Here is a 24,216-nt window from a genome sequence, read left to right as displayed (position 1 = left end):
ATCTTTTAAACCTCATAACTCATTTAAATATAGCATGTGAAATTAGTCCATTGAAACTGTTGGCAAATGTATTTTTAGTAATAATAGTTACGTTTTCTGCATTTTGTTAAACTATATAAAGTTACTCATTTTTTAAAACCATTTTTATCTGCAAAAGTTGCAAAGTCATGGTTTGACTTAATAGTTTGAAAAACTGATATTGAGAATGAGAAAAGAAAGCAAAAAGAAAAATCACATGGAAATATATTTTCCCCTTTATGTTGATTTGTAGATAGGATTTGTAGTTAGCTTATGCTGCCAGTAGAACACAGGATAAAATAATGCAGCAGAGCCTCTCATAGAAAATGGAAATGTGGCTTCCAAGAAGTAGCTCTAAATATACTTTACATTCGCTGTTGGCAGAATGTCTTCCCACATCCCTCTGATCAGTAGCTACTTTCCTTTCTGTGTTCTTCTTCTATCTACTTTCTACCTGTGCTGTTTTTGTCACACATGTAGGCTTGGGAATATTCTGCTAGAGGAAAGAAATTAATATACTGTTGGATTTTGAAACCAGGGACTTATGAGTGTTCCTAGACGTAGGTTTTGTGCTGTTCAATCTCTATGGTATATCTTGACAATGTATTAGACCTATGTAGTTATTAGAGTTTTTTTTTAAATGTAATGCACGAGTTATGATAGCCTTGTACTACTAATAGAAAATGTATATCCCTAGAGAATTAGATTAAATTAGATAATGATTTGATTTAACTTAATTTGATTTATTCAAGAAACATTTCTTGGGCTAGGGATCTAGTTAAGTGGTAGAGCATTTGCCAGGAATTGTGAGCCCCTAAGAAACATTTTTTTTTCTTTTTTGTACTGGGATTTGAACTCATAAGAGCTTTTAATATTGAGCCACATCTCCAGGTCTTTTTATTTTCTATTTTCAAACAGGGTCTTGCTAAATTGCTTAGGCTGTGGTTAAGTTGCTGAGGCTGGCCTCAAACTTGTGGTCCTTCTGCCTCAGCCTCCAGAGTCTCTGGGATTATAGACTTGCACAATCTTTTCTGGCTAGGAAACATTTCTTAAGTTACTCAGAACCAACCATTAGTAGGATTATTTGTGTGTGTGTGTGTGTGTGTGTGTGTGTGTGTGTGTGTTGGTGATTGAACCCAGGGCCTTGGGAATGCAAGCCAAGCACTCTACCAACTGAGCTATATCCCCAGCTCCCATTATTAGGATTTTGAGATACAAAGATGGACAAAGTCTAGTGTCTGCACCAAATAAGCAAGTGGCCAATGGACAGCAAAGAGAAGTAAATCCACAATTAAGTATGATGTGAAGAATGCAAAGATAGCTCAGGAAAAATTGTGAGAAGGCAGAGAAGAGGCCACTAAATAAAACCCAAGTGGTGAGAAATCTGTGATGCTTGATCTAAGTTTTGCAGTAGGGGTGGGATCTTTGTGGAAAAGAGGTAGAAAAAAAAGGGGTTTCGGTGCAGGGATCAACATAGATGGAGGTTCAGAAGCATGAAACACTCAGATCAATGTGGGCAATTCCATAAAGGTGAAGAAATACATAGAGTGATTCTGGATGGTGAGGTAGAGAGGTAAGTTGGGGCTTTTGTACTCATGGCTTTCTGTGCCAGGCAAGGGGGCTTGAACTTTATCCCAAAGACATTGGGAACCATGGAGTCATGTAGTCAGGAAAGTGCCAGGAGAAGGTCTGCACGGTTGTAGGTCAGTCTTGAAGCAGAGTGGGGAGCAGTAGGTAAAAGATAAGACTGAGTATAGGAAAACAGGTCAGGAGATAACACCAGTAATCCACAGAGAAAATAGCAAAGTGCTAAAGTAGAATTTGACAATGGAAATAAGAAAAAAAAAAACATGGACATATGAAATGTTTTTAATGAGATAGAGTCTACATAAATAACTAATATCTAACTCATGTGATTGTGTGATTTATCTCGGGTCTTGGATTTAAGTTGGGGTATGGGCTTGGACGATATGACTATTTGCTAAAGAATGTAGGAAGAAGAAGTTTGTGGGGAAGACAATACACTGAATTTGAGTCTGTTAAATTTGAAGTGCCCCAGGGGGTCACCAAAATGAAAATGCCCAATAGGCATTTTTCTTTATGAGTGAAATTCATTTGAGAAATATGAAAGCAAGATGTAAATTCAGATATCATCAGATAAAATGATTGAAGTTATAAGGTCAAATAAGATAGCAGAAAGATATTAAAATGAAAAAAGAAACAAGGATTAAAAAGGGAAACTAGCTTTTGAGGTTTTGTGAAGAAAACTGAAAAAAGGGTTAAGGAGAAACCAAAAGGGTTTGATTATCACAGACACCAAAGAAGGAGGAGGAAGGTCTGAACACCACTCATGCTGCAGACAAGTCAAGTGAACAAACAAAAAAGTGGCCATTAGATTAGGTAATATGAACACAGCAGTTGACCTTGACTGGATTGTTCTACAATCCATGATGGTACTGCTTTAGACAGAAATTGAGAAGTCCATGGAAATTAAGGAAATTCATGTCAACAAAGATGACTTTTTCAAGAAACTCGATAAATAAAATAAAAAGGGAAGAAGAGTTTGTTTTTGTTTTTTACATTGATGATGTTTTATTTTAGGAGCATATTTACTTATTGTAGGTATTGAGGAGAAAGAACCCATAAAGAAGAAAAAGAGATGATAGAGAGTGAAGTGATATATCTGGAAGTAGGAGAGGAGATAGATAGGAGGGAAAAGATATGGGATTTGAACTGAGGTTGCTCTTTCTCAGTATACTGTAGCCCCTTTTCCACAGTTTTAGTTGCCTGGAGTCAACCATGGTCCAAAAATAGTAAATGGAAAATTCCAGAAACAAAGAGCTTCTAAGTCTTAAATTGAATGCCATGCTGAGTAGTTTGCTGAAATCTCACACTGACCCATTTTATCCCTTCCAACCCACAAATCATCCTTTGTCCACTGCATTCATATTGGATATACTACCCATCCGTTAGGTACTTCGTTAGTCCTCTCAACTATTAGATCAACTGTCTCACTATGGCAGTGCGTGTGTTCAGATACAAGAGCAGTGATGCAAAAAATGGGGCACAGAATATGGAAGGATAGATTGATTAATCCTGTTACCGTATAGCAATGCTTCAGGTCCTATAGGAAAAACCATAGTGTATGAAGGTTTGGTACTATCCATGGTTTTGAGTATCCATTGTAGATTTTGGAAAGTATCTCCGACAGATAAAGCAGGAGACTACTGTAGCAAGAGGTAAAGTAATGTGCTTAGGGTAAGTGGGGACAGCTCAGAATGTGGGATCTAGGAGTTAAGAAAACCCATAAAATATTTATGGGGGAAAGGGAGCCCCCTACAGGTAGTAAAGGGCCTGCCAGGGTGTTTTTTGAGCCCTCTGACTTTGGTGATCATCCTCAAGATTATACGACTTCAGCACTAAATCCTGTTCATATGTGCCTGAATCTCAGATCATTATTACTTATGTAATATCCTGGAACACTTTAAAAAGGAATGAAGGAAGGAAGGAAGGAATGAAGGAAGGAAGGAAGGAAGGGAGGGAGGGAGGAAGGGGAGGAAGGAGAGAGGGAGGGAGAAGGGATAGAAGAGAGGAAGGGGAAGGGATAGAAAGGAGGGAGAGAGAAAGACAGAAAGAGGAAGAAAGAAAGAAAGAAAGAGGAAGGAAGGAAAAAAGAAAGAAAGAAAGAAAGAAGAAAGAGGATGTTGGTAGAGAGAAAAGATATGCTTTTTTTGAAAAGACATAAAGTTTTAAAGTGGGTAGTTTAATGCATTAGATGGTAAATTTAGTCTAATCTTTTTTAACAGTTAGATTTTCAATGGCTTGCTGTTCCATTAAGACTCATTTTTGCTTTAGTTTTCTTCTGAAGTGCTCAAATTACACCATGCAAAATTTTCAATATATCTTAGGTAGTCAGGGCAGGAGTTAATTATTTAACACTAATTCGTAACAGTGGTATAAGCTACTTTAGCCAAATGTTATTATTTCAGTTATAATAATGAATTAACAACTTTATGGATAAAGTTTCAACCATAAGTGATTTTAACACATGTTACCATTATGCTCAGCAACCACTAAAGAAATAATATAAAAATGTTGAGGTAAAAATCCACTAGAAGGGGTGTTAAGTATAATTCTAAGAAATATTTGTTCAACCTCAAGAAGGAAAGAGAGAAACCACAAAAAAATGTGGACACACATACATACAAAAAAAAAAAAAAACACATAGCAAAATGTCAGAGCAAACCCACCCAGGCCAATAATTAAATTAAGTGTAAATAATACTCAAGTGTATAGTTTATCAATCTGATTTTTAAAAAAGTAAGATCCAGGGTGGGGTTCTAGCTCAGTGATAGAGCACTGGCCTAGTATGTCCATTCCTAGCACTGCAAAAAAAAGAAAGAAAAAAAGGATGGGGGGAGCAGCAGCTAACTATATGTTTTTATAAGAAGTATACATAAAAAGGCATGAGGATATAATAATGCTTCAAGGTAAAGTGATAAAACAATATACACTGCAAACATAACCATAGCAAAGCCAAGCTTCCAATGACTGTATGAACATCAAACTAAATAGACTTAAAGACAAAATGTATTAAGAGAATAAGGAAGAAAATATGAAACTGAAAGAAAGGTGAGTTCATCAGGAAAACATTTATAATAAAATAAATAATAATAAAAATTTATAATTTTTTAAATTACCAAAATATCAAAAATAAATACCCCTTCCCCAAATAAGGAAGGCTGTATTTTTGAACTTGACTGTTACTCACTTCAAATATGGTTGGTAATTATAGAGCATTATTCCCAGCAACTATAGAATATAGAATTTTTTTTCAAATATACATGAAATGGTTCCCAGGGTAGACCATATATGAAGCCATAAAAACATCTTCAATTTCAAAAGATTGAAGTCATATAGACCATATTCTTTGATTACAAAAGAATCAAAGAATGTCATTAAAAACATGATGCCTATGGGTAAAAGGATCAATTTTAAATGTTCTTAATGTTCTTAATACAAAAGTAATTGATAATTGTTTGAGGTGGCAGACATTTAAATCAACTTGATTTAATTGTGTCACAATATGTGCATTTAACAAAACATCATTGCACATATTATAAATATATGCAATTTGTATCAATTATATCTTAAAGAAGCTGATGAGAAAATACAATAGCTAGAAAATCCCCAAATTTTAAAAAAGTAAACAATGCTTCTAAATAATATATGAATAAAAGAAGAAACACCTTAAGGAAAATTAGAAAATATTTCAATGAAATGACAGTGGGTATAAGAGACCTAAATTTTTGGAATGATCATAAAAATTATTTAGAAGGAAATTTATAATTCTGAATGCCTATATTAGAAAGAAAAATGTGTTTAATATTAATGATTCAAGCTTCCAATTTAAATTTAAGACGATGAGCATACTAAGCCCCATAATAATTAAATGTCTTTATTATTTGCCAATTAATGATAATATTAAGAAAAGGAGGCAATAATAAAAATAAGAGTAGAAGAAAGGAAATATAAAGTAGATGATAGAGAATATTAGCATAATCATGAATTGATTCTTTGAAAAGTTTAATAAATTTAATATCCTCTCAGAAGACTGATTTTTTTAGAAATAATAAATTAAACATCAAAATTAAAAATCCTTCTTTCATCATAAACTCTGTCAAGAAAACTAAGGGCAGGTCCCAAGCAGGAGGAAATGGTTATTACACTCATATATCAGGAAGGACTTTATCCAGAAACTGTAAACAACTCCTGAAAACCAATAAGCAAAAAGACAACCAAAGCACAAAAGGGAAACCACTGCAGACCTGTGACGATAGCCAAGCACTACACAGTAGTAATACTGATGAGAACATGGTACTCTGGGGCACAGAGCTAATACTGATGACAGGACAGGAATATCGATGAGGATATGGCTACTTGAACTCTTTCACATCACAGACTGGAGTGTAATATTGTACAGTCACATTGGAAAACTGTCCAACAGCTTCTTACAAAGTTCTGGCCTTTTGAAATGTCATGTGTATGCATTTATCCAAGAAATGATATAAACACACACACACAGACACACACACACACACACACACACACACACTCACGCACACTTATACAAGAATATTCAGGGTAAATGTATTCATAAACTCTCAATAACTGGGAACAGTCCAAAATGTCCATCACCAGAAGAAGAAACAAATTGATTTATACTTATGCAAAGAACTATTCAGCAGAAAGTAGGATGAACTAATGACCCAGATACATCTTAAAATGATTGTTAAACAAAAGAAGCCAGACATATCAGAGTATATGCAATGTGATTCAATTTGTATGAAATTCATGCAAATGCAAAAATGATCTACAGTAACATGTAGTATAATTTAGTTTATATGAAATTCGTGTAAAAACAAAACTAATGTATTACAGCAGAAGTCAGCACACTGGTTTCCTGTGGCCAAAGGTTGGTAGGTATTGACTGGAAGGGGTGATAAGGGACTTTCTGGGGAGATGGAAGTATTCCATGTTTTGATTTGCATGGTAGTTACTCCACTATACACAGTTATTAAAACTTGTTAAATAGTACACTTAAGATCCATACGTTTCAAGGATGCAGATTTTATTTTGGTTAAAAAAAGAAAGAAAAGAAGCATTTTTATATGCTTCTTATAAACTTGATCTCATTTCTTAATAATTCTCATAAATACATTCTTTCAAACTTCCTGAAATTCTCCAGTAAATCAAAAAGGCTTATCGTTAGTGAACCAGTTTCCTTAATTAGTAGGTATAAAATTTGACATTTCCAATTATTTGATTCATGTTTTGTTTTAAATTATTCAGAGAACCTTGCCATGTAGTCGCTAATAATGATAAGTGTATCTAGCAGTTACTGGGCTATTACCGGTAGACCAGCAGTCTTCTACAGATGTGGCATGTTTAGCTCATTTGATCTTATAGCACCCTATACACAAAGTCTTCTTGCAATCCCATTTCACACATGAAGCATCAGAAGCACAGGGGTTTAGGTAATTTGCCCAGGATCACATGGCTTGTAAGTAACATAGTTCTCCATCACAATCCTAGTAAGAGGGCAGTTCTGATGCTACCCAGTTGACAGTGCGTGCCATTGTGGGGTTATTCTGCTCCTTTTAAAGCCATCCAGTATTCTCAAAAAACGCAAACAGCACAAACTTTGCTAAATCACAGTTTTAAAGTAGGAAGGAGCCTTCCTGCTTCTCTAGTTCCATCCCCTGACACTCTAAAACTGTAGCCCTTGCAACTGTCCAACTCGTGGGAGTATCATAGGTTCATGCAGTTGAGCTTTCTTGTGAAACTGATTTGGTTGAACAGGGTAGTTCAGGCCTAGCGCCACTCTCTAGCCTAACCATGTTCTGTTCACTCCAGGGTCTAAAGATAAATGAACAATAAGCGCAATTTTATGATATCCCTCTTCCCAAGCAGGTACTGATTCTATCCCTGTTAGAGACACAAGGTAAACCACAGTTTGCCTGTATTGATACTAAGGAGTGAAATGCAAATACCTTGCAAAACTGGTACTTGGTGGTTTCTTTCTTTCTTTTTTTTTCTTTCTAGTCTTGATATGTGTGGTGCTCTTTATTAATTCTAGTAATACACACTTAAAATGAAATTCAGTGACACTCAAGGCTTTTACCCACCTATTGTTTGTTGTACTTTTTTTTTAGGGGATAGTGGTTATTTCCCACCAGATTCTGTCATATCCTGCTCATTTTTCCTCCTTCAGAGTTGTAGCATACATCTAACCCTAGCAAGTAACAGAAGGATCTTGTGTTTCTTATGTGCATCAAGGATGGTGATTTCAACCCCAAAGCAACATGTGCACACACACGTTCATGTGTGTGTGTGCATGCGCACACACACAAAGTATTATCTACAGCAACTATATTAATCCATGCTTTCTTTGGAGACTTAAAGGTCATCTTTAATTTTAAGCATAAAATTTGGCATCAATGATGGGAGACTGGTTTAATATACTACAGTTTTCAAAAGAAGAAGCTTACAGTTAAGCACTAAAGAGTTGATTTATTTAGATATCCTACTGGACCTCAGCAACAGGACCACCCTAGAAGTGGGTGTGTTGTGCAGTATCTTGCCACTGGAAAAGCTATTCATTAGCATGTCTGTGCTTTCACCCAGCATGTCCTTAAGATTACTAAGGTGTACCCCATTTCCAGGACTACTTTCAAGAGGCCTCATGTTGCCCTGGTAATGCAGCCATGATTGGAAGCACTGAGGCAGTAATCAATAGAATCATAATTACTATTTATAATAGAGTTTTTCAGAATACCAATAAAATCAATGTAGTGAAGTACAGTAATGAGTAGGAAAGCAATTAGTATGAGTAATACTAATATCGGCAATCTTTTCATGGAGCACTGACCGTATTGTAGGACCAGTGCCCAGAGCTATAGAAGCATAGCTTATCACTATTGTGCCCATTTCACAGAAGAGGAGACAGGATTGAACAGGTGATTGTCCTGTATGGCAGGCAATGTGAGATCTAGATGCCATTCCCTGGAAGCCCCAAAGGTTTCAAGTCAACTGAATCTTTCCACACCATGAAGAGGCTTTGGGGGCTTTGTTTTTGTATTTTGTTTGTTTGGTTTTTGGTGCTGGGGATCAAATCCAGGGCTTTACAAGTGCTCTACCACTGAGTCATGCCCTAGCCTTGAAGAAAATTCTCATCTCATGTTCAGAAAACCTGATAAATTTGATAGGAGAGTAAAAAATTCCTCGTGATCATCCTACTTTTTTACATATAAATTATCTTCTTTTGCTGAAATGAGAATAGATGGAATTAAATGGCATGAAAAGTCATTCTGTTCTGCACCCCTAGAACTTAAAAGTACTTTACCAACCTTACTTTTGGTTGCTCATATTCACATGAATATACCCTATGGAAACTCTACTAAATATTTTCTGTAGTTAATAAATCCAAATGTCTTGTCCTTGGAAGGATTTTGCAGGGAATTAAAGAAGAAACCATTCCATGAAACCCTTCAGTTTCATATTTAATGGAAATATCTTTTTCTGTGGATTTCTTTTCTATAGATTATTTTGTAGAAGTAGAGACATTTTATCTTTCAAAAATAATCTCTAAATATATTTTTTAATTTTTTTATTAGTTGCTCAAAACATTACAATGATCTTGACATATCATACATTCGATTCAAATGGGGTATGAGTGCTTATTTTTCCACGTGTACAGATTGCAGTATCACATTGGTTTTACAGCCACGTTTATACATACAGCTATACTAGTGTCTATTGTATTCTGCTACCCTTCCTATCTAAATATATTTTTAAATAGAGAAAATGGATAACTTTATATAAAAAGTTAATGTTGGGAAAAATTTTAAAGTTAGGGCTTATGAAAATCTTGATTAATATTAATACTAGAGGTATAGGTAGATTATTTCAATGAGTAGCACATGAGAAATGAAAAACAATAATAGATTATTACAGAGATTTATCTTTGGTCTTATATTTTCTGTAAATGCTATAAATCTACTCTTAGATGCTTATGTATAAACATGCATAAAATCACCAATCACTTAATGAGGCTAGAAGCAGGCTATCATTTAGTGACAGTTATCCCAAACCCCTCTTTTTGATAGAATCAAGCATTTTCTTTAATATAATTTCAAAGAAATTTTATTTGGCTTCATTTTTTCAAGATAAGAGGTAGCAGATTATTGTTTGTTGTTTTTTTTTTTTTAAGGATTGCTGTATTCTAAGTTCTTTTAGCTCAGAATGTTTTATATGTTTCCCTAAATGAAATTTCACACCTGCCCTGTGGTAGTACAGGCTGGGGGAAAAAAGAAAAAGAAAAAAACATAAAAGCTAGGCCAGTTCCCTTTTCCAGACATTGTTCTCACCATATGTGAGGCACTTAGATGTGGTTGTGTGCCCATTTTCATAGCTTTTTAACAGTAGCTACCCGAATCCCTCCAATGACAATGTCACAGGGACAGTGTGACTTAGGAACATGTGGATACAGGGATACATGTTGTGAATTATGTATACCTTGTATAAAAGTTTCAGGTCACTCTAGTCCCTGAACAATATTTACAGACTGCTAAACACCCAGAAAATAGTAACTCCATGATTAATGAAGTGGAGCAATTAGAGAATTATGAAAGATTAGAAAATATATGTAAGTACCAAGAAAAACTGAATGAAGTCAGAGTCATGATCATATATACAGTAGGTGAAAGAACGGAGAGAAAAATGCGTGAGCCACAAAATCAGACCAGCTACAAGAGAAACAAACTTTCAAAAAGGAAAGTCAATTGAGCTAAAATTTTTGTCACTTGATTTTTCTTCCATTATATGCTATAGCTTATAAATGGGTTAGATAATATTCCATGGGGAAAGTTGTCTGTGTGTTTTTTAATCCAAAGTTGAGCATTTTAAGCATGTATAGCTTAACTTCATTCTGAAGCTTTAGAAAAGCACATTCTGGCGTCGTCTATGTAAGATTTATGGATTTTTAGCAAATTTGTGCAAGATTTTGTCCAACCCATCAGGCTCTCAGTCCCCCAAAGGATATTAATATATTATGGAATTTATGGGCTGTAATGTTTCAGTTTCAGGCCAGGAACAGAGTTAGTTCTAAAGTGAATAAAATTTCAGACAAGGAATATTTCTATTTTTGTTTCACTTTAATCTTGGACTTTAATTACTGGCAGGATTTAATAATAGGTACCAATCACTTTAGCACTATATTAAAATCTTTTACCATGTTAGAGGATTATGCTTATAAATACAAAATATCAGTGCCATATGTTTGTAAACACTGGAGGAAAAGTCATGGGAAGAGTTAGTAGACAGTTATAAAATTAAATGCCACACTTTGAAGAAGCAAATAATAATTTTTCTTTCTTGAATCGTTCTACCTCCTTGTTTCTTTCATTCTTCATATCCATACATACAGTCATAAACATTGCACGAAATGTAGGAAATTTAACACATCATGTAAGGTCTTAAATATATTTCAATGTATACTTAATTCCTTTTATAAATCTATTGTCTTCTCTGATATAGTAACTAAAATTTACCCAACAATGGCAGATTGCTTTGATAGATGTGATAATGTTTGCAGGCCTCTGTCTGTCTGAATATATATCTTCATTTTATAAAGTATTGGAAAGCCACCATTACTACATTGGTCACTCAATGGATCAGATGAGAGTCTATTGTCTTTAATGCAATTGATTTTCTGTACATCATTTATGTTGTAAGTTTTGTTCATTGGTAAGACTTTTAAAATATGCCTCCATATTTCCTTTTGTGACTTAAATGCCATTTTTTTGTGTGTGTGTGTGTGTTCTAATGCCCTTGGTTGTTAATTCCTCTTAATACATAATGTAAGACTAAAGAAAAGCTAAAGATTAAAATTCTCCTGTGCGTGATACTGTGTGTATGAGAAAGATCACTGGTTTTAGTTCACTTTTAGACATGAATGAAAGAGCATAAAATATTTCTAAGACCAGAATAAGAATTTAGGCCTCAAGACTAGATTCCTTCTGACCTTTTTAAAATAGTGACCATAATTCCAAGTAGATTGTGATAGGCTAAATCAGAAGTCTGTACCTGCAGTAAGGTTAGAGTTTTCTTTGACCCACATCTGTGTGCCAGTCCAAAAGAACAATCAGTGGAGTCACAGGAATGACTGTTTCCAAAGCTGACATCTTAGATTATTGTCCTTCTGAAGCAGCGAAATCCATCTATTTGAGCCGTCTGCCCTTGGGATGAATGAACTAAATTTCATTTATGGGAATTACTGGGTTCTTGGTTACACTTTTTAAATTTCAATTTTGCTTGTGAGGCACTTATCCTTTTTAACATAAAATATCCATGCATTTTGTTCTCAATGCTCATAAATATGCAAAATTTGTACCATTTGATCAAGTGGTGATATTAAACTGGAAACCAAATAGTGAGAAAATTTTAAATCAAGGGGGTGCTTACCTTACCTTCAGGTACAGAAGCCTTCAACAGGCCATTCTATACCTGTTTCTGTGGATTTCTAAAGTCCTCAGAAAGCAGCTGGAATAAAGTTACCTGTGCTGTGTAGGAAGTAAGTAATTCTATAATTACTGCAATAGCAAATATATAAAATATATATATATATATATACATACATACATAAATACATACACACACATACATATTAAATAATATGAAAATAGAATAATATGTTTCCTAAAAAATATTCCAGCAATATTTTGGTTACTCCATTTAAATGATCACTTAGAAGAGTTTTGAGATAAGTATTAGCATGTGACCAATAGATACTCCCATAATATTTTGGAATTAAATTTCCTACATTTCTCCTTGCATGGTTTATTATAGTTACAATCCATCATGAAATCATATGACACTTATAGACTTCTAAATATTTGTCTACTGTTTAGTAATATTTGAGAATACATAAAAATTGTTTATTTTATTTAAATGATCATCTTCTAAAAATATCATGAAATGCTTATTTGGCGAGTAACAGCATAGATGCTGTAAAGACTGCATTAGACATGACCAGGTCTCTTAACATCTAAAACAGGAACATAAAGGAAAGTTTTAAAAGAGAGATAATATAACTCCAGTATTTCTGATATTTTATTCTTAGAAATATGAGTAACTAATCATGGTACAAGAAAATATGTATGCTTAATAGAGAGAATGGGTGAAGTTTACCAGGTTTAAAGTGCAAATCTGGTTTTATTTTATAGCCCAATATCTACAACCTAGAGCCTATATTTCAAAGATCATCTTAGTTCTGACAAGGGCTCCTATTGAATAAAATATGTCCCTCGCTCTCTTCTTTCTACCTGGGGAGGGCTGCCTCTTGCCTGCTGCCGCCTCCATATATTCTGGCCTTCTGGTCTACTTAGGTGGTGACAGCTTGAGACCAACTCACCAGTACCTTGAACTGAACTGCACACACAGAAAAACGTGAGACCAAGAATTGGCAGGCAGTGTATAAAAGACTACAAATCCCAGAAATACAACCAGATGCTGGCCGACTGGATGGAAGGGAGGATAAAGGGAGGAAAAGAGGTAGAGAAGAATGGAGGAAGACAGGGAGAAGAAGAGAAAATGAAGGGAGACTAGAGCAAGAGCTGAGAAGCCCGTTGCCTGGAATTATAACTGGGATTCAAAGAAACATTGAAGGCTTCCCTTTTGACTCAAGTAGATATTTTTGTCACATTTTCCCCAAAGTCACATTTTAAATTAATCTTATTTTCCCATGAAAGTAATGTGTCATAATCTTGTAAAAATAAGGAAAAAAATCCAAATTTACAAAATGCAATCATACAAGCATACTTAAGAAGGAGGCCAAGCTCTTAAAGCAATAAATGTTAAGGGCAAAGGCATAGTTTATATGGTGCCATGAATCCAACCATACAATTTGCCTCAGTCTGCTTTATATAAAACTACAATAATAATGTAATAGTTTAGCATTAATGAAGTGCTTAGTGCATACCAGGCACTCTCCTAAGAACTTTTTATGTATTAAATGTTGGATTTTCACAGCAATGATATGGGGTAATTATCGTTATTGACCACATTGTGGAGATAAGGGAAATGAAGACTAGACAGATGAAGTCATTCTTATATCCTCATTTGATTTTTTACTGGAGAAGTGGCCATTCCAATAGCTGTAACCCATTTTCAACAGTCTTTATTTTTCTTTCTCCTTCCTTCTTTTCAATCAAACATAGATGTAAGTAATTTTGATAGATATACATACAGACCTGAGCCCCAGTCCCAGGGAAGTGACAAGGCAGCCATATAGCCTCTGCCCTCCAGGAGGCCAAATGTTAATTCTTAGACCATGTTGTAAGTTAATTTTCCTTGTCTTGAAATCAACAGATTCTTTTGCAATTCTTTCCCAGAACGCATAACATGAAGAGGAAAGGGAAGTACATACAGCTCATTGTTAATTGAAGAAATATTGATTAGAAGTTCAGAGTTCAGGCTCTGAGGTCAACCTGCTTATGTTAGAGCCCAGTACCATCTGAATAGCTTTTTAACCTACAGCTCTTAATGTCCCAATGCCTTGGATTCCTCATCTATCAAAAGGGAATCAATAATGCCTACCTTTTGGGTTTGTGGATTTGATATTTGCAAAGCAGTGCAAATATGCCTGGCACATTATAAACGAATGTTTATATTATGAGTTACTCTTTAAATATGATACTCTTTCACTAGTAAATTTCTGTTATGTAAGGGAGACTTAGAGGGTTTTGAACATTAGATTTGGAGAAGGACTACTAAACACCAATGAGTCTCAAGCAAAAAATAAACAAAAATATAAAAGATGGTAGAAGGAATAAGGAGCTCATGTTTTTTGCTTTATCCAGACTTTGGTAAGTTTGTATGGACCTCTTGTTCTGATAGGGTAGTCATGCTTATTTCTTATTAATGGAAATTTAAAATAAAATAAATAAATTTAAGCTTATTCAATGAGGTTAAATATACAAACAGAGCATAAAAATAACAGAGAAAATTATTAGTGAAAGGATTGGGAACCACTGTTCTGGAACTTCTGTGGGTCTTAAGGAATTATGTAACGATTCAAAAATACCAATCAGATTATCTACTAGGATACAGTTACCTGCTGCACGTAATTTGGGAAGCTCTCCGAATGCCTGAGTAATCATCAAAGATTACAGAATCTTAAAACAAGAGAGGACTTTGGAGATTAGTTTTATTCAGTTGATTGACTTTGGGATGGATAGTTATTACTTTAGAAATTAAATTCCTCCTCTTTCTAACTCGGAAAATGTGCATCCCAGAGGCAGGCATTTCCGTAGAAGTTATAGAAAATGCTATCAGACTGTGGCACAATGGAATATTTTCATATGCTATGGTTTTTCCCTTTAGATAGCGATAAAACTATTTGAGGGTCATTTAGCATCCATCTGTTATACTTTTAAAGAGCATTTCAATTGAAAACAGACCTTGAAAATTATACTTTGAGCTCATGCTCAGATTTTCTGAAATGTGTCACCCACCAAGAGTCATTTAAGAAAATTGAAATTTTCTTAAAGAAAATTATAAAAAAGAAATTTTCTTAAAGAAAATGAAAGGGGAGCTCCTGAAAAGTAATTCATTTTCATTGTGTGTGTTTTTTTTTTAAAGGAAACTCTGTTAATTTAATGAGAAAAAAAATAAAGTTAAATTTATAATCCTTTTAGAATAAATACTTTTTTATTGAACAGATTCAAACTATAAATTTATTTTTACTCATTAATAATATGGAGTTTTCATTACCCACGTAAACTCTAAAATCGGTATTATGGACAAGAAAATTTGAACAGGGAATAAAAAGAAATCTGTGTTACTTTATTTAAAACATAAATTTCTGAACAAATGAAAATGTGAACTTAAGGATTCACATCTGAAGGCCCTGACAGCTGGGATGTTCTTTCAGCTTCGACAGATGACAGTGCAGCTGAGAAGAAAGGGGGAACCCTGCATGCTGGCCTCATCGTTGGAATCCTCATTCTGGTCCTCATTATAGTAGCGGGCGTTCTTGTGACAGTCTATATGTATCACCATCCAACATCAGCAGCCAGTATCTTCTTCATTGAGGTAAGTGCCAAGTGTAGCATATAAAACCCATGGCGGTCCGTGAACTGTATCCATTTGCTAACTCCACCTGCATTTAATATTTAGCACACGATTTGTCAATTTCAAGTTGGCTGATCTCACCCACATGCATAACCATGCTTACATATTGATAGATTGCTTTCATATGATGGGTTCAGTATCCCTTTTCTCAGAAGCTTTTAAAGAAACAAGCTATCTCGCCTGTTCCAGATCTAAAGGAAAATAGAAACCATACATTTTTGGTCCTATTCTACCAAATATGTTAACCAGCTGTTTTCCTGATCCTAGGAGGAAATCAGCATATCCTGGAGGCTCTTGGACTTGACTTAAAGCATTTGATGTACAAATACTAATTGTGTGTTGGCTGGTTTTATGATACAATATGCTGGACCTGCTCTCAAAATACTTTCAAACTATTTAGAAAAAAATGGGGGGTTTTCATTAGAGAACGTTAGATATGAAAGATGATGGTATGCGCCATTGCCATTTTGCATAGTGTGTGTTATTTATATGTCTGTATGTAAATGCACACACTCCCACTCATACACACACTAAAACAGAACACCTGTTGAATCAGTGCTTTCTTTATGTACAGAAAGTAGATGTAGTACCAGTGCCAGGAACAAACAGGTAGAAGGACCAAGAACTATATTAGGGACCAGAGCCAAGCCCCTCACAGAAAACTTCCAGTCTGGAAAGCTGAAACTAAGGAACTTAGAGGGATAAAGGGGAACTAGTGGATAAAGTCAGTGTGAGAGGTCACTTCTCTCATCCCCAAGACTGGGTTGGTTTCCTATGTCCCCTGTATGAACAGCTTTCACTCCAGCATCTTCAAGGGAACATTCCTTTTCCAACACTAAATCATACCAACAATACTAGAGTAAAGAAATCTTCTCTTGCAGAGTTTCAAATATGTTAGAGTTCAATTCTAATTCATTAGATCATATGCAGAAAAGTTTCTTGGAATTTTATTGTTGACAGAGAAATTATAAGTCTTTTAAAATACAAAGTTAAAATGACCTTTGCCCCTTCTAATAGCAAATGAATGTAATAGTTGCTGTAAAGTCCTATTTGTGTCTCTTCTATCTGCAGAATAAGGTGTGATCTCCTTCAAGGTCTTGACAATCCAGACCTTATCTATCATTTAAATTTTTATCCCATGGCTCTCTACCTGGACTTGGAACTAATGCCATATGTCAGTCTTACCACTTTTCCATATACAGCCCAAATGCTCCATGCCACAAAGACATTTGCTCATTCTATTTTCTCCACCAATAAATCCCTCCCCTTCTATCTCACTTTTGAATTCAGGAACCAAACAACTTTTGATACCATAAGTTTCCTTAGACTATCTTCTATCTGGGTAGCTGGACAAGATCTCTCTTCCAACTCTGAAACTCTATCCTTAGCAATACACCAGAACTGTTCTCTGACATTTACCTTCCTGTTTTGCATTAGAGCTAAATCTGTGCATAATTCATTCCACCCTATAAGACTGATAAATTCCTTCAGATCTGGATTACGTAAGTCAAATTTCTTTCTTAAAATAGTATGGTATTCTATCAATATTTCCTGGAAAAAATACATAAGAAATATCCAGTTGCATTTTAAACTTCCATTAAAATTTTATATAAGATATATTCCAGAAATGACATTCTTATTTAATATTATAGGTATTGGGAAATTATCAGGCATTACACTTAGTTGGAAAGTTGTTATTAAGTTTGGTTAATGGCTCCATTTTCACAGAAGAAAGTGGACATCTTACTTGAGATTCTGAGTGCTTTCCTCAAAGAGCAGATAATGACAAGCTGAAAGTCTCAGTGCCCAGCCAGACATTGGCCTGCTGCTGCTGCTCTGAGCCCTCATACATGGTTCAGCCTTTTAATATGAAGTGCATTTTATTTTATGATGCTGTGAAAAAGAGTATGCTATGAAATAACTGATGAGAATTGTATTAGCAGCAAATTGTACAGTGCAGAGAACCTAGTTAAAGCGTTTACAGCAATCCCTGTATGACTACAAAATGACACTCTAAAATAGCAGGGGTATTTTTCCTTTGCATTGGCCTCTTCTTTTGGCAGGAGTGGGTCCCAGAGATTGAACTCAAGGGCACTCGACCACTGAGCCACATCCCCAGCCCTATTTTGTATTTTGTTTAGAGACAGGGTCTCACTGAGTTGCTTAATGCCTTGCTTTTGCTGAAGCTGGCATTGAACTTGCAATCCTCCTGCCTCAGCCTCCCGAACAGCTGGGATTACAGGTGTGTGCCACCCACCAGGTTTGCATTGGCCCTTTTGAATCAATCTCAATGTGTAGGGAGCTTATTCATGCACATATAAATATACAAATGTTGATTCATTACATTTGAGATGAACCACATACTTCATGTGTAGAATATTAGAGAGTGGGGGAATTGTAGACATAATTTAGTCCTATACCCTTATAACACAGAGAAAGCCTGAGGCTCAGAGGGGTGGAATGACTTACCCAAGTTCAAATAGCCTTAATTCTCAGAGTCACTATCATCTTTCCCCATGTAAGTGACACAGAATCATTCTGCAGGCTTCCCACTGCCAGAGTCTGCTAACATCATTACCTTCACATCCTGGCTGTAGTCTGGCAGCTCAAGTGGCTGGTCGGCAAAGGATTTCTGGAAGGTGATAATCATAACTTCACCATTATTAAAATGAACCAACTGTTTGCAAAATCCAACCATAGACCCATAATTACTGCATGGTTTGGGACCTGCCAGACCTATAATTTTGAAGATATAAAATTACTAATTAGATTTAAATTGTTGGTACATAAATAATGGGATTATTTATAACAATCTTCTTACTTTGCATTTTATGCATCGGGTTATACTTCTGTCTACTTTTAAAATAAAAATGATGTGTTTTTCCTTATGAAAATGATACTACTCCTAGAAAATTAGGACAGTGCAGAAATGTGAAAGGACAGTCATTTATAGTCCTATTAGGCAGAATCAATTACTATTAATATTATAATTAATTTTCTCCTGGAATTCTTTTATACATAATTTGATGTTTGCCCATCTTAATATCATTGTGATTTCACTGCAATGCAAATTGATGTTCCTTTCTTTTTTCAAGTGACATTTTTTTAATTTTATCATGAACTCTTTGTACACATGATTGCTATGGCTGTAAAACATTCAACTTTCATTCAATAGCTTATATTGATTGCCTCTTTGGCTGGCAAATAGTAATTTAGAAAGCAGAAGGGCCTCACACGTTCCTAGAAGTCAAAAATAACTTTTTTTTTCACCCTAATTTAAGACTGTGTATTAGTTTTGATATTGATACTATAACAAATTGCCACAAACCTAGCAGCTTCAAATGACATGCTTTACAATGCTAGAAGTCAGAAGTCTAAATTCAGGCTCACTAAGTCAAGGTGTTGGCAGGGTCAGCTCCTTCTTCAAGGAAGCTGTTATCTTGCCATTTTTGGCTTCCAGAAACTGCCTCCTGTTCCTTGGCTCGTGGCCTCTCCTTTGATCATTCCAAAATCTGTTTCTGCCATCACACTGACTGCTAACTGAACCTCCTGTCTTCTTCTTGTAAGACACCTGGTGACTACACTGGATCCATCTGAAAAACCCAGGATAATTTCCCATCTCAAGGGGATGGGTTTGGAGGCTAGGTCACGGATAGTATCTTTCGAGACCATTTTTCTGTTGAACACAGACTGCATCAAATATAAGATACATCATGCGCTACCAATTAAACTATGGCACGTCCTTGTCTGTAAGGTATGCCCTGATTGTAGTGACATCAAAAATATGACCCCATATGTATCTTGTATATTTCACAGTGAAATACACACTGCAATAAACACCTGTATAAATTAATTCCTGTGTCAAATACTGCGTATTCTGTGATGAAAGTTAATGCCTCTGCCCTTGTGAATGTACCAGAGCTCACAAAATCAATGTTACAGAGCCTCTTTCTCAAATGGGCTCTTCCTCATGATAATGAGCTGCATTGTAAACATATTAATGATAACAGCTAATTCATTAAATTCATTAAATTCACTAATAGTTTTGATTTACACTTATCCTTTTATTTAATCCTGATAAAGACCCTATGAGGTATTAGAATTATTTTGATATCATAGATGAGAAGACTGAGGCATTTAGTCACTAGTGGAGTGAGTATTTGAGTCCAGCCTCTCCAACTCCAGAGACCATACCCTTAACCAGTAGGCTACCCTGTCTGTTTGTTAAGATAATGTTTATAAATTATAAGTAGAAGTGTAGGATGATGTATATCTAAGGACATATATTATTTCCTTAGAACAGATTCCCCCAATTAGAAACAAAGGAAAAGAACAGTTAAAAGGCATTTAATAAATATTGCCAAAATCATTACCCAAAGGTAAGCACTCATTCATATAGCTATTGTTAACAGTCAAGTGATGACAATAATGACAGTGGCTGTTACCTATGTATTTTATTCTTGCAGAAAATATACACTGATTATGATTCATTTTGTGAACACTGACACTCTTCTTCATATAAAATGTTTATATGGGTCTTGGCTTTTAAACTTCTTGTTTGTAGGAAGGAAACGAGATAATAAAGCAAATCATTTCCCCCTATAAACTGTATAATTAAGCAAGTGAATTGACGGTTTACATCTCGTGTCTTCATGTACAGGGTCAGGATAAGAGTACCATCCTCCTCAAACATCCAGTGGCTATCCAACCTGACAGAATAGTTTATTTCTCACTAACTTATCTTCTACAATCCTCCACCCTCCTCCTCTAATCTTAGACTGAACATTTTTGCTGAACTTTTTACTGAATAGCTTGCATTTTTTGTTATCCCAGTTACTTTCAAAAGGGTGTCTGATTTTGACCAAAATCCATCATATTATACATGTCTTAAAATCTTTTTAAAAATGCTTAGTTATTATCTTGAAACAAACTGACAGAGAATGAATATTCAAATAAACTAGCATTCTTTTGTTTTTAGTAGATTTTGATAAAACTAGTGTCTCTTTGGAGAATTCTTTGTGCCTTAAGTTCTACATTAAAGCTAATGATTGCTGAACTTTCCTAGGCATGCATTCTATGATTTATTATAAACTTCATTGTTGCATGAATATAGGCCACAGAGATCAGTGTTTGCACTGTTTAATGTCTGGAAAAACATGTATATAAGATACATACTGAGTTTGGTTTAGATATGAGGTGTCCCCAAAAGGTGAAATGATTAGATTATGAGAGGTAGAACCTGGTCATGGATTAATTCACTGATATGGATTGATGGTGATAATTGTAGTCAGGTAGGCTATGGCTGGAAGAAGTAGATTGCTAGCGGTTTGCTTTGGGGTTTACATTTTTTCTCTAGTGAATTGAGCTCTCCCTTTACTTTCTGGCTACCATGTCCTGAGCAGCCTTCCTCTGCACACTCTTTTGCCATGATGTTCTGTCTCACATTGGGTCCAAAGCTATGGAGTCATCTGACCAAGGACTGAACCTCTGAAACCATGACTCAAAATAAACTTTTTATCGTCTAAGTTGTTGTCACGTGTTCTGGTCACAGTGATGAAAAGCTAACAAAAACACACTGGATTTTAAAGTTAGAGTACAAAATAAAATAGAATGTAAATTATTTCAGTGATAATTTATATATAATTAAATGTCAAAATGATAATTTCTTGGTTATATTGGCTTAAATACATTATTGAATTTAATTTCAATTATTTTTACTTTTTAATGTGACTACTGGACATTTTTTAAAAATTATCTATATGGCTCATATGATGTATTTCTTGCAGGATGATGATTTAAAGAAACTACTGAGAAAGGGGAATTAGAAAAGCATTTTGATTCTTTGCTCTTTTTTATGTAAGAAATCAACTGATTTTCAGCAAGGTAAAAGGGAAGTAATTAGAAACTTGAAGAGGGAGAAGGCTACCAAACCCAACTGGCATATTGACTATTCACTCATTCATCTATTTTAATATTTGTTCAGCTCCTATTAGATATCAGACACCCAAGATACAATAGTAAGCAAACCAAACAAAAGCCAATCCTTGCCCTCATGAACTCATGGAGCTTACATTCCAATAAGTAAAAATAGATGAGGAGCATATTTTAAGTTAGGTTTGGATTTCATATTGGATCTTTAGTTTTAAAAAAAAAAAAAGTTTGATAAAATGTTACTTTTTTTTAAGTGCTAAGATATGTATCTACCAGGTGTGGTAGTACATGCTTGTAATCTCAGCGACTTGGGAAGCTAAGGCATGATCACAAGTTCGAGGCCACCCTCAGCAACTTAGAGAGACACTGTTTCAAAATAAAAATAAAATAAAAGGATGGGGGAATGAAGCTCAGGGATACAGCACCCTAGGGTTCAACCCCCATTAACAAAATCAAACTAACTAAAAAGATATGATTGACCAAATAACTGGGGATATCAAAGTTTGTAATAATCTTTATGTCTCCACTTGCAATTTGATAATAAGTAGGATTATTATTATCATCACTTTATCATGAAGACTTTTATAGACCTCTGGAGATATAGATATATATATATGTATATATTAATTTTTTAAAAATAAATGACAGCAGAATGCATTACAATTCTTATTACATGTATACAGTACGATTTTTCATATCTGGTTATATATGTTCACACCAATTCGTGTCTTCATACATGTACTTTGAATAATAATGTCCATCACATTCCACCATCCTTGCCAATCCCCTGCCCCCTCCCTTTCCTTCCCACCCATCTGCCCTACCTAGAATTCATCTATTCCTCCCATGCTCCCCCTCCCTACCCCTCTATGAGTCAGCCTACTTATATCAGAGAAAACATTTGGCATTTGTTTTTTGGGATTGGCTAACTTCACTTAGCATTATCTTCTCCAATGCCATCCATTTACCTGCAAATGCCATGATTATATTCTCTTTTATTGATGAGTAATATTCCATTGTGTATATATGCCACATTTTTTTTATCCACTCATCCACTGAAGAGCATCTAGGTTGGCTCCACAGTTTAGCTATTGTGAATTGTGCTGCTATAAACATTGATGTGGTTGTGTCCCTGTAGTATGCTATTTTTAAGTCTTTTGGGTATAAACCAAGGAGAGGGATAGCTGGGTCAAGTGGTGGTTCCATTCCCAGATTTCCAAGCAATCTCCATACTGCTTTCCATATTGGCTGTTCCAATTTGCAGTCCCACCAGCAAATTAAGTAAAATAAATAAGTTAAAATATTACTCTCATAAGCAATTAGTTTCCCTGAAGAGGTAAACAGTCTCCCCATTCTTAAATTGTGCATACTGGTTTGAATTAGAAGTTACAAGATGTTTTTTATAATAAAACCTGGAAGTAAATGTCAAAATACCAGTTATTTTTCATATCATGGTTTAAAGTTCTCATCCTTTCTGGTAAAAGTGCTCAGTATTCTCTATCAGCAAAATTATATGATGTCAAAGAAAAAATAACCTCAGCATACATGCAAACTAGTGAGTCTGTAACTTTTCCAAACTAAATTGTATGAATTCCCCAAGTATCCACCACAAGTACTTATTCCTGAGAGTTTGTGTTTTATCTTAAAAACTTGGAAAATTTTTTGCATTTTACTCTATAATATATACTGTATACTATAGAGTATATAATGTATAATGTTTGATGTAAAAAAAATGATAGTATACAATCTTCAACCAATATTAACATTCTAAAGGGTTATTCTCTTTGGGGGAGAGATGAGGGTAAGTACTGGGGATTGATTGGGGGCACTCGACCACTGAGCCACATCCCCAGCCCTATTTTGTGTTCTATTTAGAGGCAGGGTCCCACTGAGTTGCTTAGCACCTTGCTTTTGCCAAGGCTGACTTTGAACTGAAGATCCTCCTGTCTCAGCCTCCCAAGCCACTGAGATTCTTATCCCTTTAATTTGTATATCCTTGGCACCCCAGTTGTATAATTCTAGTTACTATAAAATCCAAATAAAATCAGCAGAGACCTCAGTTCCTAAGTGGGAAGTATCTTTTCACACATTTGTTGGAGCCCAGTCCAACATAGAAATGGAGACATAGGATTGTATAACAATATACTTGGGTCATAAGACACCTGCTACAGAGCCAGGGCTTCAGCTCAGGACCCCTCATCCTAGTCTGGCAGAATCATAGCAAGAGCCCTTTGATCTGTCTACCAATCACAAGGGTTCCCCGTCCCAAGGAATATTTGTGGATAACAAGGACTCTTGAAGAATGTGATACAAGAAATTCAGGCAGCTGTGGCCCTCAACTTTTCCTGGCAATCCCTAGTGCCACCAGGAAAGAAGCCAGAGAAAGGAGCCAGGCAAAGATTCAGAGGCTGCTGCTTGGGTGGAAAAAAACGTGTTTACTAAAAGTTTAACATCTTGCTGTGCAGCTGCTGGCTGAATAACACAACACGTGGGAGTGTGGAAGACAGGATCCCTTGACTAACCTGTATGGGAAATAGAGAAATAGTTTCGTAGATCCACAAATCTTTTTTTTAT

At 35.2% G+C, this 24,216-nt stretch overlaps 1 protein-coding gene across 2 annotated transcripts in view; it reads left to right on the top strand.

Annotated features, from left to right (window-relative positions):
• Positions 1–24,216, top strand: part of Plxdc2 (plexin domain containing 2) — a 410,148-nt gene that overhangs the window by 367,296 nt on the left and 18,636 nt on the right. For both annotated transcript variants that reach the window (XM_076831619.1, XM_076831618.1), the window contains one exon: positions 15,512–15,672. In XM_076831619.1, the coding sequence (XP_076687734.1) occupies positions 15,512–15,672 (161 nt within the window). The remainder of the gene's footprint in view (positions 1–15,511; positions 15,673–24,216) is intronic.

This window comes from Callospermophilus lateralis, chromosome 13, assembly GCF_048772815.1.
Source record: "Callospermophilus lateralis isolate mCalLat2 chromosome 13, mCalLat2.hap1, whole genome shotgun sequence".
Lineage (NCBI taxonomy): Eukaryota > Metazoa > Chordata > Mammalia > Rodentia > Sciuridae > Callospermophilus > Callospermophilus lateralis.
The sequence above is the reverse complement of the archived record's forward strand: the minus strand, read 5'-3'. Positions and strand labels throughout refer to the sequence as shown.